At 39.8% G+C, this 26,833-nt stretch overlaps 2 protein-coding genes across 5 annotated transcripts in view; both read right to left on the minus strand.

Annotated features, from left to right (window-relative positions):
* Nucleotides 1-24,686, minus strand: part of PTPRB (protein tyrosine phosphatase receptor type B) — a 113,315-nt gene extending 88,629 nt beyond the window's left edge. Inside the window, 3 exon segments of the mRNA XM_047739421.1 lie at nt 12,688-12,944; nt 22,913-23,305; nt 24,539-24,686. Of these exon segments, the coding sequence (XP_047595377.1) occupies nt 12,688-12,944; nt 22,913-23,305; nt 24,539-24,593 (705 nt within the window). The 5' untranslated portion in view covers nt 24,594-24,686.
* Nucleotides 24,687-25,250: 564 nt separating this feature from the next.
* Nucleotides 25,251-26,833, minus strand: part of PTPRR (protein tyrosine phosphatase receptor type R) — a 240,569-nt gene continuing 238,986 nt past the window's right edge. For 3 of the 4 annotated variants that reach the window (XM_047742548.1, XM_047742549.1, XM_047742550.1), the window contains one exon: nt 25,253-26,465. In XM_047742548.1, coding sequence (XP_047598504.1) covers nt 26,372-26,465 — 94 coding nt within the window. In that variant the 3' untranslated portion in view covers nt 25,253-26,371. Of the gene's footprint in view, nt 26,466-26,833 lie in introns of all 4 variants that reach the window. The other variant, XM_047742546.1, reaches the window with a different exon arrangement.

The raw sequence follows: 26,833 nt of genomic DNA on the forward strand, positions 1-26,833 counted from the left end.
TGGTGGTTCTCAAAGTGCAGCAGCAGTATCTTCTGAGAACTTGCCAGAAATGTAAATTCTAGTCCTTATCACAACCCAAGAGATTAACAATGCTATGGTGGAGCCATTTAAAAAAAACAAACTAACCCTGCCACCAGATATCATTTTTTATTAAAGAGAGTTAATAATTTCTTATTGTTCTTTTTCTTTTAAATTCTGAGGTCTCTGGTTACGAGGAGCTGGATAAGTGATTTAGAAGGTCTTAAACTATTTTAGAATGTGTCAAATAAGTAAATTGGTGATATATAATATATTTCATATAATATATATGCATATTTATGTTATATAAAATATATTTTTTCTATTACATATATTTAGAACAACCTTGATATTTTTAACTTCTCAATAAAAATAAAATGTGGATGCTAAAGGAAAAAGGATCAACATGCAACAGACTTAATAAATATTAGATGACAGGTCAATTCTGATGCTTTTTTCTTCGAGGAAGTACTTTTGTCACGAGACTCTCATGTGTGTTTTCCCAGATATTGTTAAAAGGAAGAAAGTCTAGCAATCAGGGAACGTATCCACTAAAAAGGACTATAAGATGATGAATCCTTTCTTAAGTTTTGTTTTGTTTTTAAAGATTTTATTTATTTATTAGAGATCACAAGCAGGCAGAGAGACAGGCAGAGAGAGAGGAGGAAGCAGGCTCCCCGCTGAGCAGAGAGCCCAATGTGGGGCTTAATCCCAGGACCCTGAGATCATGACCTGAGCTGAAGGCAGAGGCTTTAACCCACTGAGCCACCTAGGCACCCATCCTTTCTTAAGTTTTAATTCAAACTGGCTTAATACTGCATTAGGACAGAAATGAATACATTTTAACTAGCAGGTGTCATGCATTTAAAAAGAGGTGCCTTAAAATTTAAGGGGAGGTAATTTTGATAAGCAGATTTTTTTTTTTTTTTAAAGGACCGTGACTATCCTCTTTTGTGTTTACCATTTTTGGGAAACTTATATTTCAAGGACTTTCTCTAGCCTTCTAGGTCATAGGTCTCCAGGAAAATGGAAATAATATATGCATGGGGGTAGTGGGTAGGAGTTATAAGGATTAAATGACAAGGTCGGTGTTGTGTAAAGCATGGTCCTTGGCTAAAGAGTGCAAAACATATTAGATATGACGATTATTAGTGGTAATAATATTATATGAATACAAATATATCATGGATGGCTAGCATGCCATAATGCTAGAGCAAGAAGTCCATGGATGAGAATGCTTTTCTGAGAACAATCGAATGATAATAAATTAGCGTGGCTTTCTATCTTGTACCCAAGAGGAACTCTTCAGTAGATGAGCACAAAAGACATCCAAGGGCTGCTCTAGCTGGTGGCCATGCCAGGTTTTTTTAAGTCCTGGAAGTGGGGGAGGGGTGCCGGATATGTCTCTAGCACTAGGCTCCACCATCTCTCTCAGCAGACACATCTCCAAGGTTTCCTGGTATTTCTTTCTACACCAGTTTCTCATCCTCTTCCCTGTCCTAAGTGGTGGTTGTTATTGGTTTCTTTTTTTTTAATCTAGAGGAAAAGGGCTTCGCATAGTGTTTGTCATAGCTTTGTCACCATACACAGATGAATGTCTTAAAACTAGGTGTGACCATAAACGAATCACCTTTTCAACCTCAGCTGCTTCTGCTCCTGCCTCTTAGTCCCCACCACCCCACCCCCAGAAACCATCGGGTCTCAAACAGCGGGTAGAGTCTAGGTGTCAAGCCACCCTGGGGCTATGTGGGTGTGGCCGCTTCACATTCCAGTTTCAGGAACTAGCTCCTGCTTTCCACTGAAGTCCAAACCCTACCGCAGTAGATAGACAAATCCTGGCTAACATTGGCTCTCCGGGAAAGGAGAACAAAAACAAACAAACAAACAAACAATTGATCACCTATTTCATCTGTCTTCTAAAGTGATGATTGGAGGGTGGAGACTCTGTCCTCTTTTTTTTTTTTTTTTCTGGGTACCACTGTTGCTAGTGCATTATTTCCCATGATTCTCTGAAGGTCACAAACACAGGGCTCAGTTTCTGACCAGCACGCTTGCCTTTTCTGGATTTTATAGTGTGACCTTAACATTGTTTTGAAAAGACTAGAATACGTGGCTAATGTTAAGAACAACAGATTTTACATTAAAAAAAAATCTGGGCTTTGATTTTTCTTAACCAAATCAAGAGATAGAGACTTGGGTCTGCATTCTTGCCTGCTTCTTCCCTACAGCTCCCCCACCCCACAGCACCCCCTTCTCTGCTGGAGGAGCGAGGCAGAGCATCCTGTAGTCCTCTGGATGTTGGGGCTGATGGTGATCAAAGGGGAAGATCAAAGGTTCTTATCGTGTTTTTCAATAATGTAATGATAAAACTGTCACCTAGATTATAAACCTCGTGAAGGAAAGAGCCCGTGTATCTTCATCATCTAACGCACACCCCAGGTTGTGGAGACTCAGTGTCTACTCTCTATTGACAGAGGAAACATCCTTAGCCCCACCACTAAACAAGGGCATGACTAAGTGTTTGTAAATCTGAAACACAATATCATTCTTCAGCTCTCCAATGCAGACCCAGAACCCTTAGCATCAGAGAATCCAAGAATACCTAGTACTTAAGCCTTGGGATAAACTAGTGACCAGTCAGCCCCTGATCCAAATGGACAGACCCTGTCTACTCCGTCAAAGAGCTAATGCTTCTCCAATGATCTGGAGGTCACTTAATTCAGACCACTAGGGTCAACACTCTTAGCAAAGCCCACTCTTTCAGTATTGTCTCCACAGCTGTGCTGTTCTGGACCACAAGGACAGCAGTAGAGCAAACACAAAAGTTAACAGACGCACAGACGAAGGGCAAGCACCCAGCAAAGCTCTACCTATGGGCTGTACTTCCTGGCCAACATCTGTTAGAAATCCAAAACAGAAGAGTTTCAAAGAAAAAGAGGTACCTTCCATGTAGTTCCCAAACAGAAGTTTACCTGGTTGGGATCTCATTTGGATCTAGCAATGGGAGTTACGTTTGTTTTTTTTTTAATAGATTTTATTTTATTTTACTTTAAACAACTTTATTTATTTATCAGAGAGAGAACACAAGCAGGGGAAGAGGCAGGTAGAGGGAGAAGCAGGCTCCACCCTGAGCAAGGAGACCTATGTGGGGCTCCATTCCAGGACCCTGGGATCATGAGCTGAGTTGAAGGCAGAGGCTTAACCCTCTGAGCCACCCAGGCATCCTGCGCTGGGAGTTTTCTCTTGCCAGCTCCCCCAAAGTATGGGAAGAGTAGAAAGGATTTTTACTTTAAAGACACAGCACTGGAATTCATAGCACTTCCCCTTTCCGTTGTTATTGTGTGTGTGGAATACGTGGCTGCGGTCGCTAGGCCCTGGGCGACGTTCCAGAGATTTAAAGCACTTGTCTCTTGCAGAGCTCTTTAGCTCATCTTCCAACTTACCAACTGGCTCCTCCGCCAGCTCTGACTCTTGGCTTTACTGTTCTTTCTTGCAAACTCATCATATTTCTTCCACAGTGTTTGCTTTCCTCGTCCTCTGCCCCCATCTTCTCTCCCTTTTGTCCTTGAACTAGACGGACAGGTCTCGGTTGGAGCCGCTGGTCTATCCCTAACACAGGAGCATCCCTTGGATTCTACCCTCTAAAAGCCCATTAAGCAAACTACTCTTTTTATTTTTTAAATTTTTTATTTATTCAAACTTACACATTGTAAGAGTTGTACAGAATGCTTCTATATGCCCTGACCCAGACCGGCTAATTCTGTTGTTGTTGTTTTAACATTTCCCCCCCTTCATTTTCTCCTTCTCTCCTTCTCTCCATATATACTGCTTTCACCTGGACTAAACTTTCAGAGTTGGTTGCGTATATCCTGAGTTAAGCGTATTGTCTCAGTGAAGTTATCAAATTCATGAAATTCCCAATTGTTAAAATACTTTAATCTACAATCCATGTTTCAATTTTGTTATTTGTCTCAATAACGTCCTTTTCAGTGTTTGGGGTTTTGTTGTTGTTGTTGTTTGTTTTTGTTTTTTGTGGTTTTTTTTTTTTCTCCCCAGTAAGGATCCAGTTTAGGGTCCTATATTGCATTTCATTGTCGAGTCTCTTAATCTTCTTTAATCTGGATTAAATTCCAATTCCAATTCCTCAGCCTTTTGAAATGATGCTTGTGACATTGACCTTTTTGAAGGATTTGGGTCAGTTATTTCTATAGTATTGTCCTCCATTTGCATTTGTCAGATATTTCCTTGCAATTCAATTCGGATTATACCTCTCCAGCAGGACTTCTCCCCTTCTCTTGCGGTGCTCATTCCAACAAGCTGATTATTCAGTTATTCTCCAAGGGATCCCAAAACTAATTGCGTATTATAATCAAGGGGGAGATTTTGACACCCTAGGTGCTGCGGTCCTGTGTTAGTAAATGCTGATTCAGTAGGACTGAGGCAGAATTTTAGAATCTGTATCTTTAAAACTCTTCCCAGGCGATTCTGATGTATGCAAGGCCAGGGCTGAGAGCCACAGACTTTCTAGGTCAATTAGCACATCCCCCTTTCTCCTTTGATATCATTTTCCCCTTTCTTTGCTATTTTCCCCTGCTGCATCAGCCCTTATCTACTCAGGGAAACCAAGGTGCCAGAGAGATCCTGGAGAGTTAAGGAGCATGTGTCAATGCACATGTTCTGTTTCATGGTTGCATTTCTATGTACACGATTTATATTGTGACAAAATATGAACATAGTCTTTTGTGCACACAAAATAGAAAGTAATGCAGATCATAATGAAAAGAAAAGCAGGGAAAAGAAAAATCCTTGAGATTTTAAAGCTGGTGGGCTTTAAATTCAAGTGAATTATAGACCCTATTATACTATTGCCACATGGCAGTCCCCGTTAGCTGGCAATTCTCTAGAAGATTCTCTAGAAAATTCTCCATCAGAATTAGGCTTGAATGATGCTAATTTATAAATTAGGGGCTTTAGGAACACATCCCTTCCATAAGATGCTACTCCCTAGAATGACCTTTCTGCCCCTCAGCAGTCTCAGAATCTGCTTGTATTGTATCCTGAGCACACTAGACAATCTAGTAAGAGTCCTTGGTCATGAGGAATGATTAGGGAATGGTTTTCGGGTTCTGTCTTTTGTTTTTTTGTCTTTGTTTTGTTATTTGCTGTATCTTTGCACTTCTCCCTCTGGGTAAAGGGGGAGTATTGTCCTCTCTCCAGTTTTGGCCACAGAATAGTGGTGGCAGCAGGACACCTCCCCTCTAGACTTGAAGTAACACAATAAAGGGGGTTACCCCAGACTTGAGGGAGGTAGGAGGAGGTGGGGATTTTCTGCGTTTACCTCGTTACTTATTTGGAGTCTCACAGCGGCCTGTGATCTCTTTGAAGGCCGAATGGAAGGAAGCACAGAACAGTTCAGGCCAGAACAGCACCACAATGGCTATTCATGATGGAGGAAATGCGATCCCTCTCCCAGGCCAGGGCAGGGTGTGGAGGAAAGAGGTGTGCCTTCAAACAAGATTCATGGATCTTTAGCAGAATCTGAACCAACCGGGAACATTTTTTTTTTTTAAATCGTGCTCAACATGGTAGCCCTCTCAAGGCATTTGAGGGTGATGTCAGCTTATCTGGTTCTTACAACTTGGTGAAGCAGGCAGGGTGGGAATGATGAAGCAGAAACAAGAAGCTGGTGTTAATGGTTATCATGATCGGCTACTTGTCACATGTGGCCAATGGCCCACACACTCAATCCAATGGAAATCTTCACATGGCATTACGAGGCAGTGTACCCTTAGTTAGCCTTCTTTTAAAGAGGAAGCAATTATGACTGGAGTTGAATAACTAGTAGATGCCACCCCCAGGATTTAAGCCAGGTTCCTGTGACATGGGAGCCCTAGCCCTTACCATTACATCACACCATCTCCATCACAGTCACATGGCTGAGAGGAAGCCCAGACTGGACTTCTCTTTAGAGTCCACTATTCAAACAACAGATAGAGGCGGGTCAGATTTTGAAGCTAAAGTGAAGTCCAAAGTCGACCCTCTATTCCTTTGGAGACCACTTCATACTGATTCTTCCTCCTGCCCCCCATGGCTCAGGTCCCCCAGTAGACTGACTTCCTGCTGCCTCCAGCTCTGCCGGTCTCACCTTGCCCATGGCGAATGGCTGGACTACACAGGCACACTTCTGACACCTACATCTGGCTTCATCTGCAAGGGGGCCAGTGCACAAAGACTGTTTATCTTAGTGGGGGTGGGATATGGGGAGGCCTGGCTAAGAGTGTGCATGGGGCTGGAATCCAGTCCAAGTCCCATTACCATGTCTTGGGCATTTGTGGTGGAACTGTCTGCTTGGAAACATCCTTTTCTAGTTACCACAAAGACCCTGGGGTCTAGCTGCCATTCCCTATCTGCCCAGGCTCGGCTTTAACCAACCCAGCTCCCATTCCTTACAGAATATACCCTCTGGGAAGGAACAGCAGGAGGCTGTGATTAGATAAATTAATTTCCACTACTTGATTATTGAACTTTTGTAGCATCCTGACCCACCCCCTCATAACACAATATACCGAAGTGCCATCAGTGGTGGGAAACTAAGGCATCAGTAACTCTATGAGGGAGATGTTATTAGTCAGGGACCAGATTTTCTAGGTCATTGCTTCTTAAACTTCGAGGGCATCTGTGTGACTTGGAGGACTTGTTAAAACAGGGATTTCTGGGTCCTACACCCAGAGTTTGTGATTCAGTAGGTCTAAATTCTGGGTCTGGAGTCCATACTCTGAGAACAACTGATCTAGATGTTTCCTAACTCACATGGTAGACAAACTTCAGGTTTCACCAACTTTGTCCCTGTAAAGAGACACACGGCCACATAATACTATCATCATGGTAAAGATAACAACACTAGCTAACAGTAACCACACAGAGGTTTCCATCACTGCTAGGCACGTGACTGCTGTTAGATGATTTAATTCATGTCCAGGGTAAGGGAGAGAGAGCAATGGAAAGAGAGAGGGAGAGAGTTAATTTTGAAGCTACCTACTGACCCAAGTCTACAACCTTCCAAAGGCAGACCCCTCACACTGGCAGGTGAGGATGTGAAGAACCAGGGGAAAAGAAAAAAGTAGGGGAAAATCTGCTCCAAAAGGGTCGACTAGGACAACTTTGCAGTAGCATTACTAGTAATTGTTTCAAATTATGTCCTCATTGGTATTTGCCTTCATTAACAGGAGTTCTAGGTGAGAGTGTAAAATGAGCAGGTGTGCAGGGGTGTGTGTGTGTGTGTGTGTGTGTGTGCGCGCGCACGCGCAACCTTCTTCTTGATCTACCGTTTTCCCTCATTTGACCTTGGGAAAGTTTTAACCCCTTTAAACTTAAGCTAGGTGTCTGCAAAGTAATAATAATAATTGTAACAAAAACAATAATAAATACCATGATAGATTATTTAATGGCTGTAGTTTCATTCCACCCAATATGTGTGGCCTTTCACAATGTGACTTTGCAGCCTTTCCCATCAAAATGTGAGGTCTGTTTTCTCTACCTTCAAATCTGACCTGGCCACATTGATCCATGGAATGTGGCAGATGTGATGTGTGATTCTAGAACCTGGGCCTCAAGAGGCTTGTAGCTTCCACCTTTGTCTTCTTGCACAACTCCCCTAAGCCATTATGTAAAGAAGCTGCGGTAACCTACCAGACGCATAGAGGTTGTGGAGAAGAACAGAGATGCCCCAGCACTGACTGCTAGTCATGCAAGGAAGGCTATTGTGAATCTTCTAGTTCAGCTTACCCTCCAAGCTATACGCACCTGCGGGGGTAAGCTCAGGTGAGACCAGCAGAGAAACCACCCAATTAATCAACAAAATCATGAGAAATAGTAAATTGTCATTTTGTTAAACTAAGTTTTGGGATGGTTTGTTATGCAGTGATAGAAAACGGATACAAATACCCACCTCCCAGAGTAAATCTAAATGCTTAGCATAGTTTCTGGCACACAAATCTCATATACTATTTTTATCTCCTAGATTCTCTTCTTTGTAGATAGATACTGCACAGTATCTCTTCATGTCTCATTCCTCATAACTCAGAAAGACTGTTGAAAAGGGAAAGACAAATACATGCCATTTTCCCAGCCCCATGTTCCAACCCCAAGTCATCCTTTGATTGTGAATCTAGAACACTATGGTCACTGCATAAACATTAGTTAGTAGTAATGACATACATAGCATTTCCAAGCATAAAGTCTTAGTATTTTAGTTCTTATTCTTCTCTAGATTTCTATTTCAGGCTAAGTGTTCTAAATTCTACCTCCTGGCTACATGTGATGGGAACCAAAGGAATGACAGATAATTTAATAGTGTCACTAATTAAAATAACAAGTAGGAACTACTGACCATTTCAGGATGAAGACACCATTTGAAAACATATATTTGAGATCTTCATCAATATGCCTTCCATTTCTGGGCATGTGAGCATGATTACAGGACTCTCATACTGTTGAAGTCTTTTCTACACTCTTAGCAGAGTGCAGGTCCTACCCGCAGTGATTTTGACTACATTGTATTATGATTTTATCTATTATTATTCTCCCATCTCCCATAATGTCAGGCAAACAGAAAGCACAAAATTAAATGAGTACAAAATTGATGATTGGATTAAAGTGATAAAATACCCAAGTTTCTTTAAAATGTAAATTTTAGGTAAGAATTGAAATCACTTTCCAACTCTCCATTCCATCCTCTCCCAGTTCCTTCACATCTCCCCTTCCCACTCCTCGACCTCCTATTGGTTACTCTATTCTCCTTTAGGTTTAGTTCATCGATTCCTTTTGCCAGAAGATAGTTCCTGAAACTTTCACACTAGTTTGGCGCCCTGCTTTTGTATTCCATAAGAGCCTGTGTATATTCCTATTTCTGTCAACACCACAACAGATAGTGAGTTCCTTCAGGGCAACAATTTTGTCATTTATCTTTGTGTCTCAGTGAAAGCTAGCAATAACAGCTATATTTCCTAAATGCTTACTAAAGACCGAGTGCTATAGTAAGCATTTTGGATGCATTATCTCTCCCACTCCTTGCAAGAGGCTTCAGAGATAGAGGTTCCATTTTATAGATGAGGAAACTGAGGCTTAGAGAGTTTAAGTAATTTGCCGAGTCACTAGCTAGTAAGAGGCAGAGTTAGGGGTTTGACCTCAAAGACTGAGTCCTCAACCACTCTGTTCTGACACTAGTTAGGTCCTCAAGAAATGTTTGTTTTGAGTTGATGAACATTTTCTGAAGATATTAAATTGAACAGTCATCAATGTCTCTTCCCCTTCTCATAATTTTCTTGGGGGGAAGTTGAAGGGTGATTAAGAGATGAAATGGGGGGTGCGGTGCCTGAGTGGCTCAGTGGGTTAAAGCCACTGCCTTCGGCTCTGGTCATGATCCCAGGTCCTGGGATGGAGCCCTGCATTGGGCTCTCTGCTCAGCGGGGAGTCTGCTTCCCCCCGCCCACCTCTGCCTGCCTTTCTGCCTACTTGTGATTTCTGTCTGTCAAATAAATAAATAAAATCTTAAAAAAAAAAAAAGATGAAATGGGGGGTGGGAATTAGAAAGGAGAAAAAGGAACTGGAGAACTAGCCCCTGAATGAAACACAATATTATTATGTATTAAACATATTAAACTCTAGATACACACAAACTTTAAAACACTAAGGCAATAAAAAAGTGCATGGCCCTTCAACGTGACCATCATACCTGGGCACTGATGGTATATGGGTCATTTGCTATCTAAGGGGTCAACAATTCTACCCACTTCCATACCGCTTCAATCGACTCATTTTCCCAGGACTCCATTACATTCTCCCCATTCAATTTCTCCGCACTGTGCTCCACTGCACTCCACTCCCCACCATTCCATTTCATTCCACTCTCCTCCATTCCATTCCATTTCACCCCATTCCTCTCCATTCCACCCCACTGCACTTCATGCCTTCCCACTCTCCCTTCCATTTTGCTTCCTTCCATTCCGCACTGTTCTTTACCTTTCTACAAAAAACTTTATAATGTAATAAACACTACGTTCAGATGCTAGGGATGCAAAGTTGAATAAATATAGTTTCTATCTTCCCATTCAGATTTTTCCCATCATCACCTGATGACAGACCACTGTAACTCACAGCCTAGTTATACTAAGACAACTCAGAATCATCACAGACCAGGTGCTATCTGATAAAAGAAATAACTGACACACAAATAAAAAGAATTTCTTTTTAACTGAATTCCAAGCAAGTAAGTTGAATAATTTTATTTCTCTCATATGCTCTTCCAATTATTGAAATTGAGTACCTTTCCAAATTACTTTCAAAGGACAGGCATTTTACCTCCTAAGTGACTTTTCCTCTCCAATTATCTAACTACAGATATTTATAATTGACTGTTACAGAGTAGATGCTCATGCTAAATCAAACGATGATCTAGCAGAGATGCCTTGACTAAAGCATCGGAGTCATGGAAACTGCAATTTTAGAAACTGCCTTTGGAAGGAGCATAGCTTTTACATACTCGCTTCCCAAGACATAGTTAAGATTTTGCTTGAGCTTCAAGGAAAAACTAGGACATGAGTCATGACTTGAGGACTACTTGATATGTAGTCATTCTGGTGCCCCATCTGGAAGCTCATAAACATTGCAGTGTATTTCACTTTAGAAAAAGACTAAGAAAAAAAACCCAAAACACACCCTGCTCTGTATTTACCATGACCTGATCCTGTAAATCCAACTCAGGCACTGGGTCATGTGTGTCTTGTAACACGGTGCTAGGTTGACCCAAGGGCTAGTGTGCCTGCACCAAAGATCTGGAGCAGGGTGCCCTTGACGCATCCCAGTAGAGCCTGACCACCTCTGGGAGCTCTCTCTGTGTTTGTTTCACAATGATTTAATGTAAGCAAAAATGGGAAAATATTTTTGCTAAAAGGCAATCCCTGAATCTTTAGGCATATATATTTCTATTATAGTTTTTATTTAGTATGTTTCTTATTTGACATACTTCGTATGGATATCATATAGTGATATATGATATATATCATATATACAATCTGTGCTTAGTTCTTTTTCTGTACTGATATATATGTATATAATATATACTACATACTTAAAATATACACTTAATTTTGTGTGTATTAGTTGTGAAAAATTATATATATATATTTTTCAGATGTAAGTGAATACTCTTACAAACTGATGTTAGAGAATGACATTTTGGGGGAAAAAATGACATTTTGGCTGAGACACATTCAGCCTAAACAAGCAGGTGCTCCAACAAGAAGCATCCAGTTTCAAAATAAGTGGCAAATCTCACTGACATCCATGGCTAGAAGGGCTCAGGAGCTGGAGGTTTAAGGCGAGTACTGTGCTGATTCATGATGGCAATCCCAAGTACTAGCTTCCTGCTCTCATTTCTTCCCCAATTTCCAAACCCAGAGAGGTCTGAAACCATAATGATCAAACTAGGAGAGGTGGCCAAAAAGCTAGGTAGGAAGTGGGAGATTTTGGTCAATTCCCTTTCCCGACTTCAAGCCCAAAGGGATGGGGTGAAGGGAGAGGAAAGGCTAACATTTAAATTGAATTCAGAGTTTGGGTTACTTCCTGAAATAAATATGTTTGTTCATGGATTGAGAGTGAGTGTTGGGTTTTGCAGTGATATAAAGAGCATCCAGAAAAGTTGTGAGGCCTTCCTAAATTCTACTCAGAGGCAAGGGAAGCACCACTTTTTAGGGAAGATTTATAGTAAAGGAAAAGTGGAGATAAAAACAAAGTTCCACAAGTCCCTCAATATAGGTCATGTTTGCTTTGTGATTAATGATGAAGTATGTGCTTACTAGCCAGGAATCATACAATAGCAAGTTCTGCACAAGGCAAAAGAAAGCACCTAAAATGTGTGTTAAGTCTTATGCATAGTGTTGGACTTCTACTTTCTTTCAATTATTTGGTTTATTAGAAAATGGCTAAACACTGACAAATGAAACAGCATTTTTTATTTGCCTTTGCAAATTACACTTTTGGAATTATACTATTATTGCCCCAAACGGTGGCCTAGAACCCTGACTGGTAAGCAGAACTGAAGGGATGAACACTTCAAACTGAAATACAACTTGAGCAGACTCTACTACCGCATGATCACTGCCCCCAGCCATAGGACCCATCTGTCCTTTTGTGGCTGCTGAGGTGGAATTGCTATGTGACTTAGCATATTTGACCATATTTACAAATCAATCATAGATTCCTGAAACTTCCATTGCTTTGTGACTCTTTCCACTCCCTTATGAGCATAAAAGATTGTGACACAGACACAAGGGAATCTGCAAGGTACTGATGTCAATTTCTACTTCCTGTTTTTAGGTTATGCCTAAGACTGTGAACCCTGATTTTGGTTCAGCAATGTGGCCAACCTGCAGGAGTGCAATTTTGACATCTCAGCCTAATTATCTTTACCTTATAAAGATGTAGAGCATTTAGTTCTATCTCAAAGATTTTTTTCATCACCTTAAATGCGTTCATACATCATTAGCAGCTAGGACACAGAGGACCTAACCACCCACTTGAGCAGTGGCATTGCCAGCCGAGCAAATCTTTTCAAGCAATGGACTTTCCGAGACCCTTCCAAGTCACCCTCCACACCCATTCTCCCCTTACCTGTTGCGTGGTGCTGGAGAAGGGCTGACTAGTCCAGGGAACCCAAGGTGTCTCTGTAATTCCGGTCAGCTGTGGATTGGGGTGTTGCCTCTGTCTGCTGTTGTGGCTGGAGCGTTCTGTTGTACTTCTGGTGAAGGCCTCTGTGGTGTTCCTAATAAGGTGTTCCAGGCTATATGGAACTGCATTTAAAGTAGTGGGGATTTGGGGTGGGGCTGTATTTCTAGTGCTCCTTACTGAAACTTCTGCTCCCAGGACAGCTGAGGTAAAGAAAGGACAGTTGCTAAAATTAGCTTCATGTTTTGTGGGTTCTTCACCTAAAAGTAATTTGACTTTAGAAAAAGGAGACATCTCTCATAACAGGGATGTGGATGCACTTTAGTTACATGAAAAATCAAAGGTCTGGGAGTGTGACGATGCTCATTTGCCCTGTTCAGTCCACCCATCCTTTATCCATCTATTGATATCCTAGGGTCAAGGGAGATGTGGAGACTGCTACCAGAAATCCCCAGCGGTGTGTAGAAGAGAGAATTAAACGTACTCTATGAGCATTGAGGGAGTCACGAAATTGGCTTCTGGGGGGTCTATGAATCTCGAGAAACTTCCTGCCAGGTCCTGAATATATGTCCATGTATACTTCCCTGCTGTGGGGAACTTTCATAGCTTTCGTTCAACTTCCCAAAGGGGTCATTAAACAAAATAACAGGTTGAGAATCCCAGCTAACAACTTACCTAACATCGCCATGAAGACTGATGACTCCCAGGAAAATAATGACTTTCTTTTACCACAGTGTGAACTGTTTCTAATCCTAATTGTGTACCAGATCCTGGGACGGTTGTAGTTTCTAAGCTCCCTGTCTTCTGGAAGGATGGTCAGTTGATTCAAAACTTATGAGCTAGTGGGATTAATTTTTAGCTCTACTTTGCAAGACTGAATTTCCCATACTTAAAGATAATTGATTTATGAATTAGCTTCACCTAGCCATAGTTTTAAAATGTGCTCTCTATCTGTTGGGACTATCGCTAATATGAACTCTCATTCAGTAAATGTTGTCAGAGCCAGCATGCCTCACAAGACCCCGGGAGATGCCAGTGCTGGGCCTGATGGTCTCTGGACCACGCTTTGTGTAACCTAGAGAACAAATGAAGCCCTGGAAAGGTCTGTAAATTACGGGCCGAGGTGGCATGTTTAGATACTCCTATCAACTCCATTATATGTCATGGTTTCCTGGGATATAAAATCTTGCCCACTTAGATAACTATAACTTTGAAAAGTTTCTGGTTTACAGACTGGCAGAAAAAAGATTTTATTTTTCACTGCTCCTTTAGTGGTTCATTCAACCATTTCTTCTTTTATTTTCCTTTTTTTAAAGATTTATTTATTTAGGGACGCCTGGGTGGCTCAGTGGGTTAAGCCTCTGCCTTCGGCTCAGGTCATGATCTCAGGATCCTGGGATCGAGTCCCTCATTGGGCTCTCTGCTCAGCAGGGAGCCTGCTTCCTCCTCTTTCTCTGCCTGCCTCTCTGCCTACTTGTGATCTCTCTCTGTCAAATAAATAAATAAATAAATAAATAAATAAAATCTTTAAAATATAAAGATTTATTTATTTAGAGAGAAAGTGCGAGAGCATGGGGAAGAGGCAGAGAGAGAATGGGAGAGAGAGAAACTCAAGAAGACCCCACCCTGAGCACAGAGCCGACCCGGGCTCCATCTCACGACCCTAAGATCATGACTTGAGCCGAAACCAAGAGTCAGATGTGTAATTGACTGTGCCACCCAGGCGCCCCACAACAATTTCTTAAGGAACTACTATGTGCTGTGAAAATCCCCTGAAGCAGCTATTAACGTTTGCCTATCCCTTGTTCTGGTCCACCTATTGAGCCCTCTTTTGAATCTCATTTATTTCCATTCTAATTTCAATTGACATAATTTATATGATAATGTAGAGGGGGATAAGGCATGAAAAGAGGATGAAAAGAGAAAAGGTATTTTAAAAATTTAGGAAGATGTAAACACCAACATTTCTCTTAAAGGTTAATGAAATAATCATGACTATCAAGCATCCTTTTCTTGAGATGTAAAAGGTGATGTAAACCCTGTACGTGGGGTTGCCAGATTTAGCAAATAAAAATACATGATGTCCAGTTAAATTGGAGTTTGAGATAAAGAACTCATAATTCAGAATAGTTAGTGTATCTCAAATGTACAATATTGTAAAGGTTATATTACATATGACATATTATATTGGGGATATATATATATACTAAAAAATTGTTGTATCTGAAATTCAAATGTAATCAAAGGTTCTGTGCTATATCTGAAAATCCTACCTGTACATCTACTAGACCTAGACTTTGATAGATTTTTGGACATTCCCACTAGTTTCTGTATTTTTCCTTCTGAATCTTGTGCTGCTCCCACTGTTATTGTGCCCATGTCACCGCTCTGAACACAGACCAGGTTTATTTATCCCTAGGCTGTTTTTTTACATGACAAACCCACTTGTTCTATTAGCAATATTCCTTTATGATAAACTCTAAGAAGCAATCTTAATTTTGCAGTCTTATTTGAATTAGGTGCTAGAATGTTCCTTCAAGCAGACATTTGCCTGCCATTGGGATGTAAAAATTTCTGTATGTAGCGATTAGTATTTTGGTTATTTTGGGTTTTAGCCAATGCTGATCCTCTGAGTTGACTACCACTTACAACAATTTTAGCTTTCAGACTCTCAAAAAAAAAAAAATTTAATGATGGGTTAGGATAAAAACAAGCTTCCAAATACGTATCATGTAATTATGTGTCTTAGCATGTCAACCTATGCTTGCTTTTCTTCTTCACTAAGGGGCACTTGGTAAGTTCTTATCCTAAGAACTCTTTTTATTAGTCAACTTACATGACTGATTCAATGGATGAAACAGGACTCTCCCAAAATTAGATAAGTGATCAAAACACTCTTGCAATTTCTTCTCTGAATAACATAGCTTCTTACCATTACATGCAGCTTTGGAACATCTTATGGATAAAATTTCAGTCTTCTGTAATTGTCTTTAATTAACCTTCTAAATATATTTTTAAAACATTTCAAATGAAACAAGTCCATTTTCCATTTTAGGCCACTACCTTTTTTCCAAAGAAAGAACCTACAGAATATCCAAGGCCTGTACCCCCTCATTTTGTGACTGTGTTTTTAACTTGTGCTATTTAAGAAGCAGGAAAGAAACTTTAGTCTTAACATTCAATTTCCAAATTCTGTGCATTTTAAAGCGGTGGTCTGCAAACTCTGGTAGGCATCAGAAACCCCTTTGGAGCTTCTTAGAATATTGAAGCCTTGGGGCACCTGGGTGGCTCAGTGGGTTAAACCCTCTGCCTTTGGCTCAGGTTGTGATCCCAGGGTCTTGGGATCGAGCCCCACATCGGGCTTTCTGCTCCACGGGGAGCCTGCTTCCTCCTCTCTCTCTCTTCCTGCCTCTCTGCCTATTTGTGATCTCTGTCTGTAAATAAATAAATAAATAAAATCTTAAAAAAGAAAAAAAAAGAATATTGAAGCCTTGGCCTTTCAGTAGATTTGGTGTGGGATCCAGCATCTACATGTCTAAGTTTCTCAGTGATTGTAATTTATCTCTAACTATAAGGTTTTATCTATATACATGATATGAGCCAAACTGAATTCTATTCATTCTTTACATGGGTAATGAAGGGTTTTAAAGTAAATGGGAGGAGAGAAAAATCCATTACAGAAATATATAAGGCAACCAAAATACATTAATCTTTTCATCTCCTGAACTCTGTTGAAATGGGTGCTATGAAATTATATTAAAAATAGTAGATCCTGGGGCGCCTGGGTGGCTCAGTGGGTTAAGCCGCTGCCTTCGGCTCAGGTCATGATCTCAGGGTCCTGGGATCGAGCCCCGCATCGGGCTCTCTGTTCAGCAGGGAGCCTGCTTCCTCCTCTCTCTCTGCCTGCCTCTCTGCCTGCTTGTGATCTCTCTCTGTCAAATAAATAAATAAAATCTTAAAAAAAAAATAGTAGATCCTTGTATGTTTTGGTATCTACAAAGTCTTCTGATGTTCTTTAAAAAGGTATATACATTTTACAGTTCATGAAAGAGCAAGATGTGTTTTGACACACTCAAGGAAAAGTTCTTACACAATGGAACAATATGTCGAAGCTATTTTTAAAAAGCTTTATTGTATCATTGCTACCACATTGTTTCCACATTATACATAATTCCTCTTAGAGCACAATTCAAGATAAGGGACACCATCCCGGGTCTGATTTAAAAGATTTTAGCATGGAACTTGTAAATAGCTCATCTATAAGATGACTTCCAATGACTGTACCATATCAGCACCATATTTTGAAAAAAAAAATATATATATATATATATTTTTAAAGATTTTATTTATTTACTTGACAGACAGAGATCACAAGCAGGCAGAGAGGCAGGCAGAGAGAGGAGGAAGCAGGCTCCCTGCTGAGCAGAGAGCCCGATGTGGGGCTCGATCCCAGGACCCTGGGATCATGACCTGAGCCAAAGGCAGAGGCTTTAACCCACTGAGCCACCCAGGTGCCCCTGAAAATATATTTTTGAAAAAAAATACATATTTTAGTTTATTAGTTAGTCTATGAATTAGCTCAGATTTGATTCATGATAGAAATGTCATTTTTGTATAATGATAATAAAAATACACGATTTGTCAGTTCCCCTCCCTTGAATGACACAAATAACTTTCAGGCATGTTGAAAACCGAATAACTTGAACAGAACTCATTTTGGAGATAGAAAATTTTGACTATATTGGGACTTGCTTTTCTGTAGGAAGATGCCAAATATAATATGCCTTTTAAAAGCAGGGAAATAATGTGGAAAAGATGTAAGAAGTGAAACAGAAGATGCATTAGAAAAAAGATTTGTGTATATATATGTATATATTATATATATATAAAGTACATTAACTATATTAAACAAGATTGGGCTAGAATAAATATGAAGTGAAATGTATGTGAATTATAAGAATCTAAATAATTTCTAGAAGTGGTAAAAAGAATAACATTTCAGAAAATGCCATCAGTTTGTACATAAAACAAACAGGGTACATATTTAAAATTTGAGAAAGTAAACCAGGAGGTGAAAACTTTGTGAAAAGAGACACTAAAGATGGAGAATTTGCAAACAATGGGAGACAGCAAACAAATCAGAAGTCACTAGAATTTCATTGACTTAGAATATTCAAAAAATATTTTACAGACTTAAAAAAGATCCAAGATTAGAAATAAAGAAAGTAAAATTAACAAATGGAAGTTAACAAAGCATAGAAGGACATCAAAGCAGAGCACAGTAAAAACTTTAAAAAAATAAATGAAAAACTGATTAAACAATACTTTTTAAAGGCCAATTACTACTCAGCTACTATACTATGAGTTGCACTAGGAAGATGCGCCTGGTGTATCCTGATGTTTTCTTTTGGGACATGCATGTCTATTAGATGGTGGGTAGAAGGAAACTAGGCTGGCTGGAAGAGGAAGAATGGCTTTTAAATTCATCACCACCACGCTGTGGGAGAGGGATGTTGAAGCTGGTGCTACTTTACCGGGGTCAACAAAAGGGGAGATGGAGAGTGTGTGAATAACTTGGTGTGCCCATGGCTGATTTGTCCATCAGGCAAAATAGGCACAGTGCCTAGGGCCCATGATATTATAGGGGCTACAAAATCCTTTAAATTCTTGAAAATTGAAATTTCAGAGTCAAAGAAAATGTTGCTTAAGATTTTTTTTTCATACAATAGGAAAAAATGAGGATTTGGAGACCCATGAAAATCGACTGAATTATTTAATTCATTAATTTATTTTAATGGTGGGAGGGGCCCACAAAGACATAAGAGCCCAGGGCTCATGAAAGTCAGATGTAGCTGTGGGTGTGCCCTGATGAATTCATTGACATGGTACAGGGTGAAAATGGTTGGGGTGGGCGGGGGAGGGGCAGGAGTGCGGGGGTTCTGGAAGCTGTGCTGGATATTTTTCAATTATCACATAAGTCATGTATCAGTAATCAATTATCATACGATTTTCAATGATCACATAAATCAATGGTCGATTACAAGACCCATGTTTTTATAATCATGCAAGAAGAAAACAAAGCCTAACATGGCCATCATAGCCAGTTTGGTCAAAATAGGGTCTATATGCACAAAGGACACTGTGTTTGGTTTTGTTTTTCCCCTTACACCCTCTATATTTACAAGCATTACCACCAATCACTAAAGGAAACAGCTTCTATTAAAACCCTTTCTCCCAAGAGTATATATGATTGCTTCCCTATTACAGCGCTTATGGGTTTTATTCCCTCACCCACATAACTATAATTAAACAATTACTTTAATCAGCAATTAGAGCAAGTCTGGCAGCAAAACGGTTTACTTCAGCAGCGAAATCTCTTCAAGTAATTTCACTAGCTCAGTCATGTTAGGGACCTTTGAAACTATGTCTGCAAAAATTTTCCTGCCCTTAGGTAAGTGTAAGATTTGAATGAGTGGACCTATAGTAAGTGCTAAGTAAGGGCTGGTTGGTTAGCCAACATCCTACATACAATACATACAATGTCTCTCTCCATATAGTACAAAACACCTGAGTGAATGTAACTATTTTATTTATTTATTTTAAAGATTTATTTTTTTGAAAGAGACAGAGAGCCCAGGGGGAAGGGCAGAGGTAGAAGGAGACAAGCAGACTCCCCTTGAGCTCTGAGCTCAACTCGGGGCTCGATCTCAGGACCCTGAGATTATGACATGAGCCCAAATCAAGAGTCTGATGCTTAGCCAACTAAGCCACCCAGGTGCCCTGAAAATAACTCTTTTAGAAAGCCACCTAACTGTATATAAGCGGGGAGACCTGGCATCCTTTGGAAAAAGTATCCAAGTGATGGCTGGAATTTTGCATCCTTCATTTAGAAGATGTTGCTACGTTTAAAGAGTTTGTCAAGTAGAGATTTGGACCTCAGAATGCATTTTTATTCCTAAAGTAACTATCTTTTTAAAAATTTAAATGTGTGTATAAAATTGCAATATTATTGAATAGAACAGATTTTTTCCTTATTCTTTTTGCATGATTGATAACTGGTTTGTGTTAGTTTACAGAAGAAGACTCTGAAATTACATACTAGGGATTTCCTTTTTTTTCTTTTTAAAGATTTTATTTATTTATTTGACAGACAGAGATAACAAGTAGACAGAGAGGCAGGCAGAGAGAGAGGAGGAAGCAGGCTCCCTGCTGAGCAGAGAGCCGATGCGGGGCTCGATCCCAGGACCCTGAGATCATGACCTGAGCCGAAGGCAGAGGCTTTAATCCACTGAGCCACCCAGGCGCCCCTGAAATTATATACTAGGGATTTCTAAAAATTATGCTCTTAGTACAGTGACTCCAAGGATGTAGCTGTACAAGTTAACACAGATACATCTGAGGAAAAATTGAGAAAGTCTCTCAGTCACCTTTTTGTTTTATTGACGCATGGCTAAAGGTAAAGTTGTTTCCAAAGAGCTGGATATCTGGCACATGATTGACAAAAGAATATAGGGAGAGAATGCATTTTTTTTTTCAATTTTTAGCCAGTTATGTCAGCATGTTGGAGATGTTTTTATTATTGCTCTTATGACTCAGAATAATAACTATAAGGGTCTAATTTTATAAATTGAGTATAAAATATTGATTTTCCTTTTTCTTTTTTTCAAGACTTTATTTATTTATTTGAAATAAAGAGAGAGAGAGAGAGAGAGAGAGACAGCTCTGGCAGGGGCGGGGTTGGAGGGAGAGGGAGAAGCAGCCTCCCCACTGAGCAGGGAGCCCAACAACAATGAAACTGTGCTACCAGATTATCATATTTCGTTATCAAAGCTTCTAAAAAGGACCTTGGAGTCATCCATTGCAAAAATCTGAGTGTCATTTAATTTTTCGCAATGGATTCTCTAGCAAATCAATGAGCTTTCATGCTATGGGTCAACTAATATCATTCTGTATCTTTAATCAACGGTAAGTTTGGCATAGACCAGAAAAACATTTGTTAGCTCATAATTGTGTTAAAACCAACTAAAAAATACACGTGTATTCAAATGTAAGATTTTTTTTTGGTATCATAATTGTGCAAATTTTCATTCTGCTTTTTTCTAGAAGTCCATTTTTCTTCCAGTCTACATGATCGGGCATGTTTTGGATACAGCTTTGGATATGTTCAGAGGCTAACTGTAAATGGTCTATTTCATCCACTTACTTTTGAAGTAAAGTCCATCATTGGACATGTTCTGCAGGAAGGTCAAAGGAAATCATTTTTTCCCTTTAATTATCTTCTATCTTGAAGAACTCTTTGCTGATCCATGTCTACTTTTTTAAAAGTTCCAATGAAACTTTCTCCTAAATAAGGTTCTATTGGGGGCTGCAAAAGAGTCTTACTTCTTGTGTTTAATGGTAGAACAAGAATATTTACAATGTTTCTGTATTGTTTAGGACAGTTCACTGTTCACTCAGTGAACTATAGGAAAAGAAATGTACAAATTGGTGTCATGTGCTGTATATTCTCTGATAAAGTTGAATTTTCTAACTGACTTTATCATTTTTACCTTATTCTCTTAGTTAGTTTATAAGCTCAGGACTATGCAGTCAACTTCTATTGTAGAAGAGTCACTGCATTCAACTAGCATGTAATTAAGTACTTATTTCATTTATGAAGTGAACAAGAGACAGAAAACCATCCAAGGATCAGCATGGTGAAAAGACTCATATAAGCCCCTAAAATAAACATCTAATAAAAAAAGATATAAAAATACAGTGAATATTGATCCCCAAATGGGATTATGGATCAAAATTATCTTAGGAACTTTAAAAAAAAAAAATCAAGTATTAGCCCAAATTTCTTGAAACTGAATCTTGAAGGTGGTGGGAAAGAAGAAATGATGGCGATGAGTTCCTTCCCTCCCCCAGGTGATTCTTATGTAGTCAACTGGGCAAAATTCTGTGGTTAAGCATTTGGAAAACACTGTATGATGGAATATATACGGGACAAGGAATTAAGAAATTTAGGTTCTAATCAGACCTCTGCCACCAATTAAGCTGGGATAATTCACTTGGCCTTGGTAAATTTCTGTCTCCTCAATGATGGGCTTCATTTCTAGATAATATCTTCAGTGATTTGTAAGGTCTGCTTGTACCTAATATACAATGATTCCATTAGTTTTATCTTTCATGACTTCCTAAAGCAAATCTCTACTATAGGAGTAAATAAGCAATAAAATGATTAAGTAAAACAGAAAATTAAGGGTCACCTGGGTGGCTCAGTCAGTGAAGTGTCAGACTCCTGACTTTGGCTTAGGTCATGATCTCAGGGTCCTGGGATCAGCCCTGAGTTGGGCTCCCTGTTCAGCAGAGAGTCTGCTTCTCCCTCTCCCTCTGCCCCTGCCCTTGCTTGTACACACTCTCTCTCATTCTCTCTCTCAGATAAATAAAAATAATCTTAAGAAAAAAGAAAATTGGGCTGTATCCACAAATAAAATCCGCAGCACAGGACTGAACTGTGTGCTGTACCAGGAACTTCTGCACATGTCTGCAAGTTTTTACTTGTATCTGTCACCTAGATTATATCCATCAGTGGTCAACAAGTTAGAAAACCCTGTGGCTACACATCGATTCTTACCATTTCAAAAGTCTGAGACCTCTCGTACCTCTAAACATTAGTACAAGAGATTTGCAAATGTGCAATGTATTTTCCCATTTTGCCAGTCTTCTCAAACACCATTCTGATGACCTACTAGTCCCTCCTAATCAGAGAATAGAAGCGTCTACATCAGCATAATTAATAATTTCTTCATCATTGGCTTTAGTCATTACATATGTACACTATGTGTATCCCTGATTTATACTGCTACATTGAATGGTATCCAACCCAAGTGCCTACAGTGTGGTACAAAAAAGAAACCCAAGAAATATTTGTTTAACTAATAAAAGCAGCAAGGAAAGAAGGGAAGGGAAAGTAAAAGGTAGAAGGAAAGATGTTGGGCTTATTTAATGAGAATAATGAAACTTTCCACGTCAGTAGGAGCCACATGATCCATTTCCAATAGCTTATGAATCTCCCATGGGCATTGAGTTGAGGTAAGCAGACATCCCTTTAATGTGAAACAAAACAAACATAATGTAACATTGAGCAGAAACACGTTCAAAATCGATTCCAAAAAGGAGAGCTCACCTTTTTTTAGGCAGAGGCTTCTATTGACTGGTTTCCCCTTCTGGCTGATATCCATTTTCATCCAGCTATGGAGGTATTTCCTGTCCTTCTTGACCACTACCTTGGAGCCTTGTTTCTTGAGAAAGAGAGAGGTATTTTCCACCTCAAGGAGCCCTTCCTGCTCATGGCAAGTCCATCGGGGTGCCTGGGAGCAGTGGGTAAAGATAGCTGATAGGGAAGGGCCACGAGAATTGGAGATGCCCAGGCACAGAGCAGATTTAACATGAAGGAGTTTTCCATCCTCAGTCCACATCCACTGCTGGTTCTGGCTGGTCGCATCACACAAACCCACGACCACTCTCTTATTTTTGGAAAGGCACTCTTGCTTATGGACATGGACAATCTGAAACCCCTCTGGAAGACGAGAGACTCATAAGCTAGTGTGTAGAAAATTATAAGGCCCATCAGAAAACAAAACAACCCACTCACAAATCAGCCAAATGATAATATGAGGCTGACTCATCTTTTGTTATTGCTATCGTTTCAAGTGAATATTCCCAGATTTAAAACATATGATTTAAAATCCCAAGGCTGACAATATCAAAATGTCATACTTTGCTCCCTTTCTTTTACTATCACATGCCTCAGGGAAGAAAACACACTCCCATTGAAATAATGAAAGGATTTGTGGAAAAGACACGAAACAATTAAGAGAATATGGTGTGATACTTGAACCCAATTAGTTAAGTATGCTGTCTAACCATTTCTAGTCTTTCCAGCTCATCACCATCCCCCTCTCTAAAAAGCCCCCCCTTTCAAATTCTGAACTTACCACTGTAGTATTTGTATACAAATTGCATGTTTGAATACATGTTTAAAAATTAGATGTATTTATCCAAAACCAAAACAAAACAAATTTTCCCACCCATCTAAACTTTCTTAGCTATTAGCAACCAAAGAAGGTATTGATGATTACAAACACCATTCTTACAGTCCTGGAGAGAAGCATTTCTCTATATTGTGACAATACCTACGACTTCCCCTCGATAAATAATAGACTAAAAAAATCAGCATTTGTCAACATAAAAAATTAAACATCCAATTGTTAAAATCAGTATTAAAAAGTGAAATATTCAGACTCAGATATCATATTCTGAACTTTTACCTAATTTGCTCAGCTCTCTCATGAAAATATTCAGAACTTCCTTCCAAATAACAACTTCCAAATAAAACACACCACAGTTCTTCAACTCCTATAGTTACATCTCCTCAGATTTTCTTTCTTTAACACGCACACAAAACAAACCTATAGCCTGATAAGGAAAAAACATGGAGAATGCCACAGACTGTTACACAATCATCAAAACTTCTCCTCGAGGTGCTTTACTCTGTGCTGTAAAGACGCCATGTCTGGAGCAGCCCGAGGCATTTGGAGGACATGTGGAGACCATTTGTTTTCTTTTAGGGAGAAATCTCAATGGTGTGGACAGAGCTGGCTCCTTTTATTCCTCCTCCTCATCGTCTTTGGTTAAACTGCCATGGAGACCTGGCTCCATTTCCGCCCTAGCTCAGACATTTTTCGAAGGACAGAGACTCCTCTGCTGGCTAGTGGAGAAAACACCACAAGAGAGAGGCAAGCCCACTCACCTGAATTCCCAAAGATCAAGCAGGTAAGAAGCGCCATGTAAAATTCAGCCTCCATTTTCCACTTAACAACTGTTCATGCTTTGCTTGGGGGGGAAAAAAAATCTCCCAGATAAGAGAAGCAAAGACTAGGAAGGAAATGTGCCTTCATGGTGGGGGAAAAAGTCAGTGACGAGCACTTCCTCCTATTGAATTGTTTGGGGAAGTTTTACACCAGTGTCCTTTTGTCTGTTTCCTTAGAAAGAAGGGATTATGATTACCTCTCCTATTTTACGGAGAAAAAATTCTGCCCTCCCAGAGTAGAATAAAACTTGTAAGTTTTCTCCTGCATCCCTGTGGCCCATAACGACTTCTTAACCTCAAGAGGGAAGAAAGGAATTGCAATCTTAGGTAACTGAATGTTCCTAAAAAATTACATCTCTTCAGGTGATGAATAAACACAAGGCATGTAATTTATGAGGGTCTATGACAAGTGACATAAAGACATAAACATGTACTGTTTGTCTAATGATATGCTGGGAGTCTATTGAGGAAAACCACATAATGATGGCACTTCTAGAACATTATTCCTCAAGCGATGACAATATTACATTGCGAGATAGTTATCTCTGCTGGGGAGAGGCGGAGACTAAAATTAAACCCATCTAATTATCTATGCCAGGCTTCCCCAAAAGAGAATAGCTTCTTTCCAATAGAGGGGAGGAAAAAAAGCATATGCTTTACTTAATACTTAGTATTAAGAGTAGTTTATTGGCAGTATGAAACAAAGTCAACATAGCTGCATTAAAAATTCATACTTGAGCAGAACATCTAGTGTTTGCTGAGTGCATTTTTTTAAAACTTTATTTGTCTCTTGAGGATGAAAACCTTTCAGAAATTTAAGAATATCCAAGGCAGCATCCTTTTGAAGAACTTCTGGGAACAGGACAGGTTACTTCATTCCCAAAGGCTTCTACCTTTTTTGGGGGGCAGGGAGAGATTCTAGGTAGACAGAATATTCAAAAATTCCTTCTTAGTAAAAGAGAGACAGGTATTTAAAATTCTGGATACATCATTGTTGATACAAATTTGTTTTTCCCTTTTAAAGTAAAATGACTCACAATGTAGAAATACAGTGGCTGGAGTTCTGGAGCAGAAACCATCTCCATGTCCAATAATAGAGATTAAATACATACACACCCAGCGACAATCATTGTGCTCTGTAATTGATTGACAGGAGGTACTGATAAATACACTTTTCATAGGTAATATTATCAAGACACATTTCCATATAAAATAGTACTGCTTTCGATTTTTTTTTTCAAAAACAAGGACTTATTAGTTAAAAATCCATTATCAATCACTTGCGACCTTAATGGCAAGATTCTGGTAACTGAGAAAAGTAATAGCACTTAAAACAGGAACAGTTTAACAGCTGACAGTCCATTCACAAGACAGGTTTTGCAAACATTAAAGCATCTAAACACACAATAATAATGTCTTCAGCAGCTCTTCCAGTTGTTATCTGATGACATATGTCACCGAGGATTTCATAACATACATTCTGTGTGGCAGGTAGTCAATACGGACAAACAAAATCCTCCTTAGCTGTAGGAGAAGTCTATCATACCTCCATCAGCACAGGACCTTCAGAATAATTTAGGGGATGCTTACAAATGCATTCATATACACAAGGGGATGCCGATCTATAATTGTTGCCATCTTCCACGATCCGTGCCACAGCTCGGCTTCAGGACTTCGCTTTCCTTCCATGGCAGGAAGCTCCTTCTAGAAGCCTCGGGTGGGTAATTGGTTAACTACCCCTAGAGCTGGAGGGTCTGGTAAATCTTCAGAGAATCACTGGACAGTTTCAGCCGAGAGTCTGCTCTCATACAAGCACAGAGCGTGGTGCACGAATTCATACTGTTCACTAGTTTGGACCATGCCGCCCCTGTAAGGATGAGAGAATACAAGAACTTCTTACTGCTAATATCCTGCAGTCTTAAGTCACAGAGACCACATCCACGCTGGGGTATTACGCCAAAGACACAGAACAGTTGACCGGCTGATTCTTTGGTGATGCCTCTTACCTCCTGTGTCCAAATGACCCAACTGGTGAGCCTCATATGCTAATGTACAGAAAGGGGTTAACACAGCGCCCAGGAATCACTAGACATTTGATTAATTTTACCTACATACCATTACTGGGGAAACGATACTGCCTATTGGTTAAATACTTAGACTTTGGAACCACCGGCTGTCTGAGTTGAAATCCCTCCTATAGCAATTCTTAGCTGTGCGCTTCTTGAGTACGTTGTC

The sequence above is a fragment of the Lutra lutra genome, chromosome 8 (assembly GCF_902655055.1).
Source record: "Lutra lutra chromosome 8, mLutLut1.2, whole genome shotgun sequence".
In the NCBI taxonomy this organism is placed as follows: domain Eukaryota; kingdom Metazoa; phylum Chordata; class Mammalia; order Carnivora; family Mustelidae; genus Lutra; species Lutra lutra.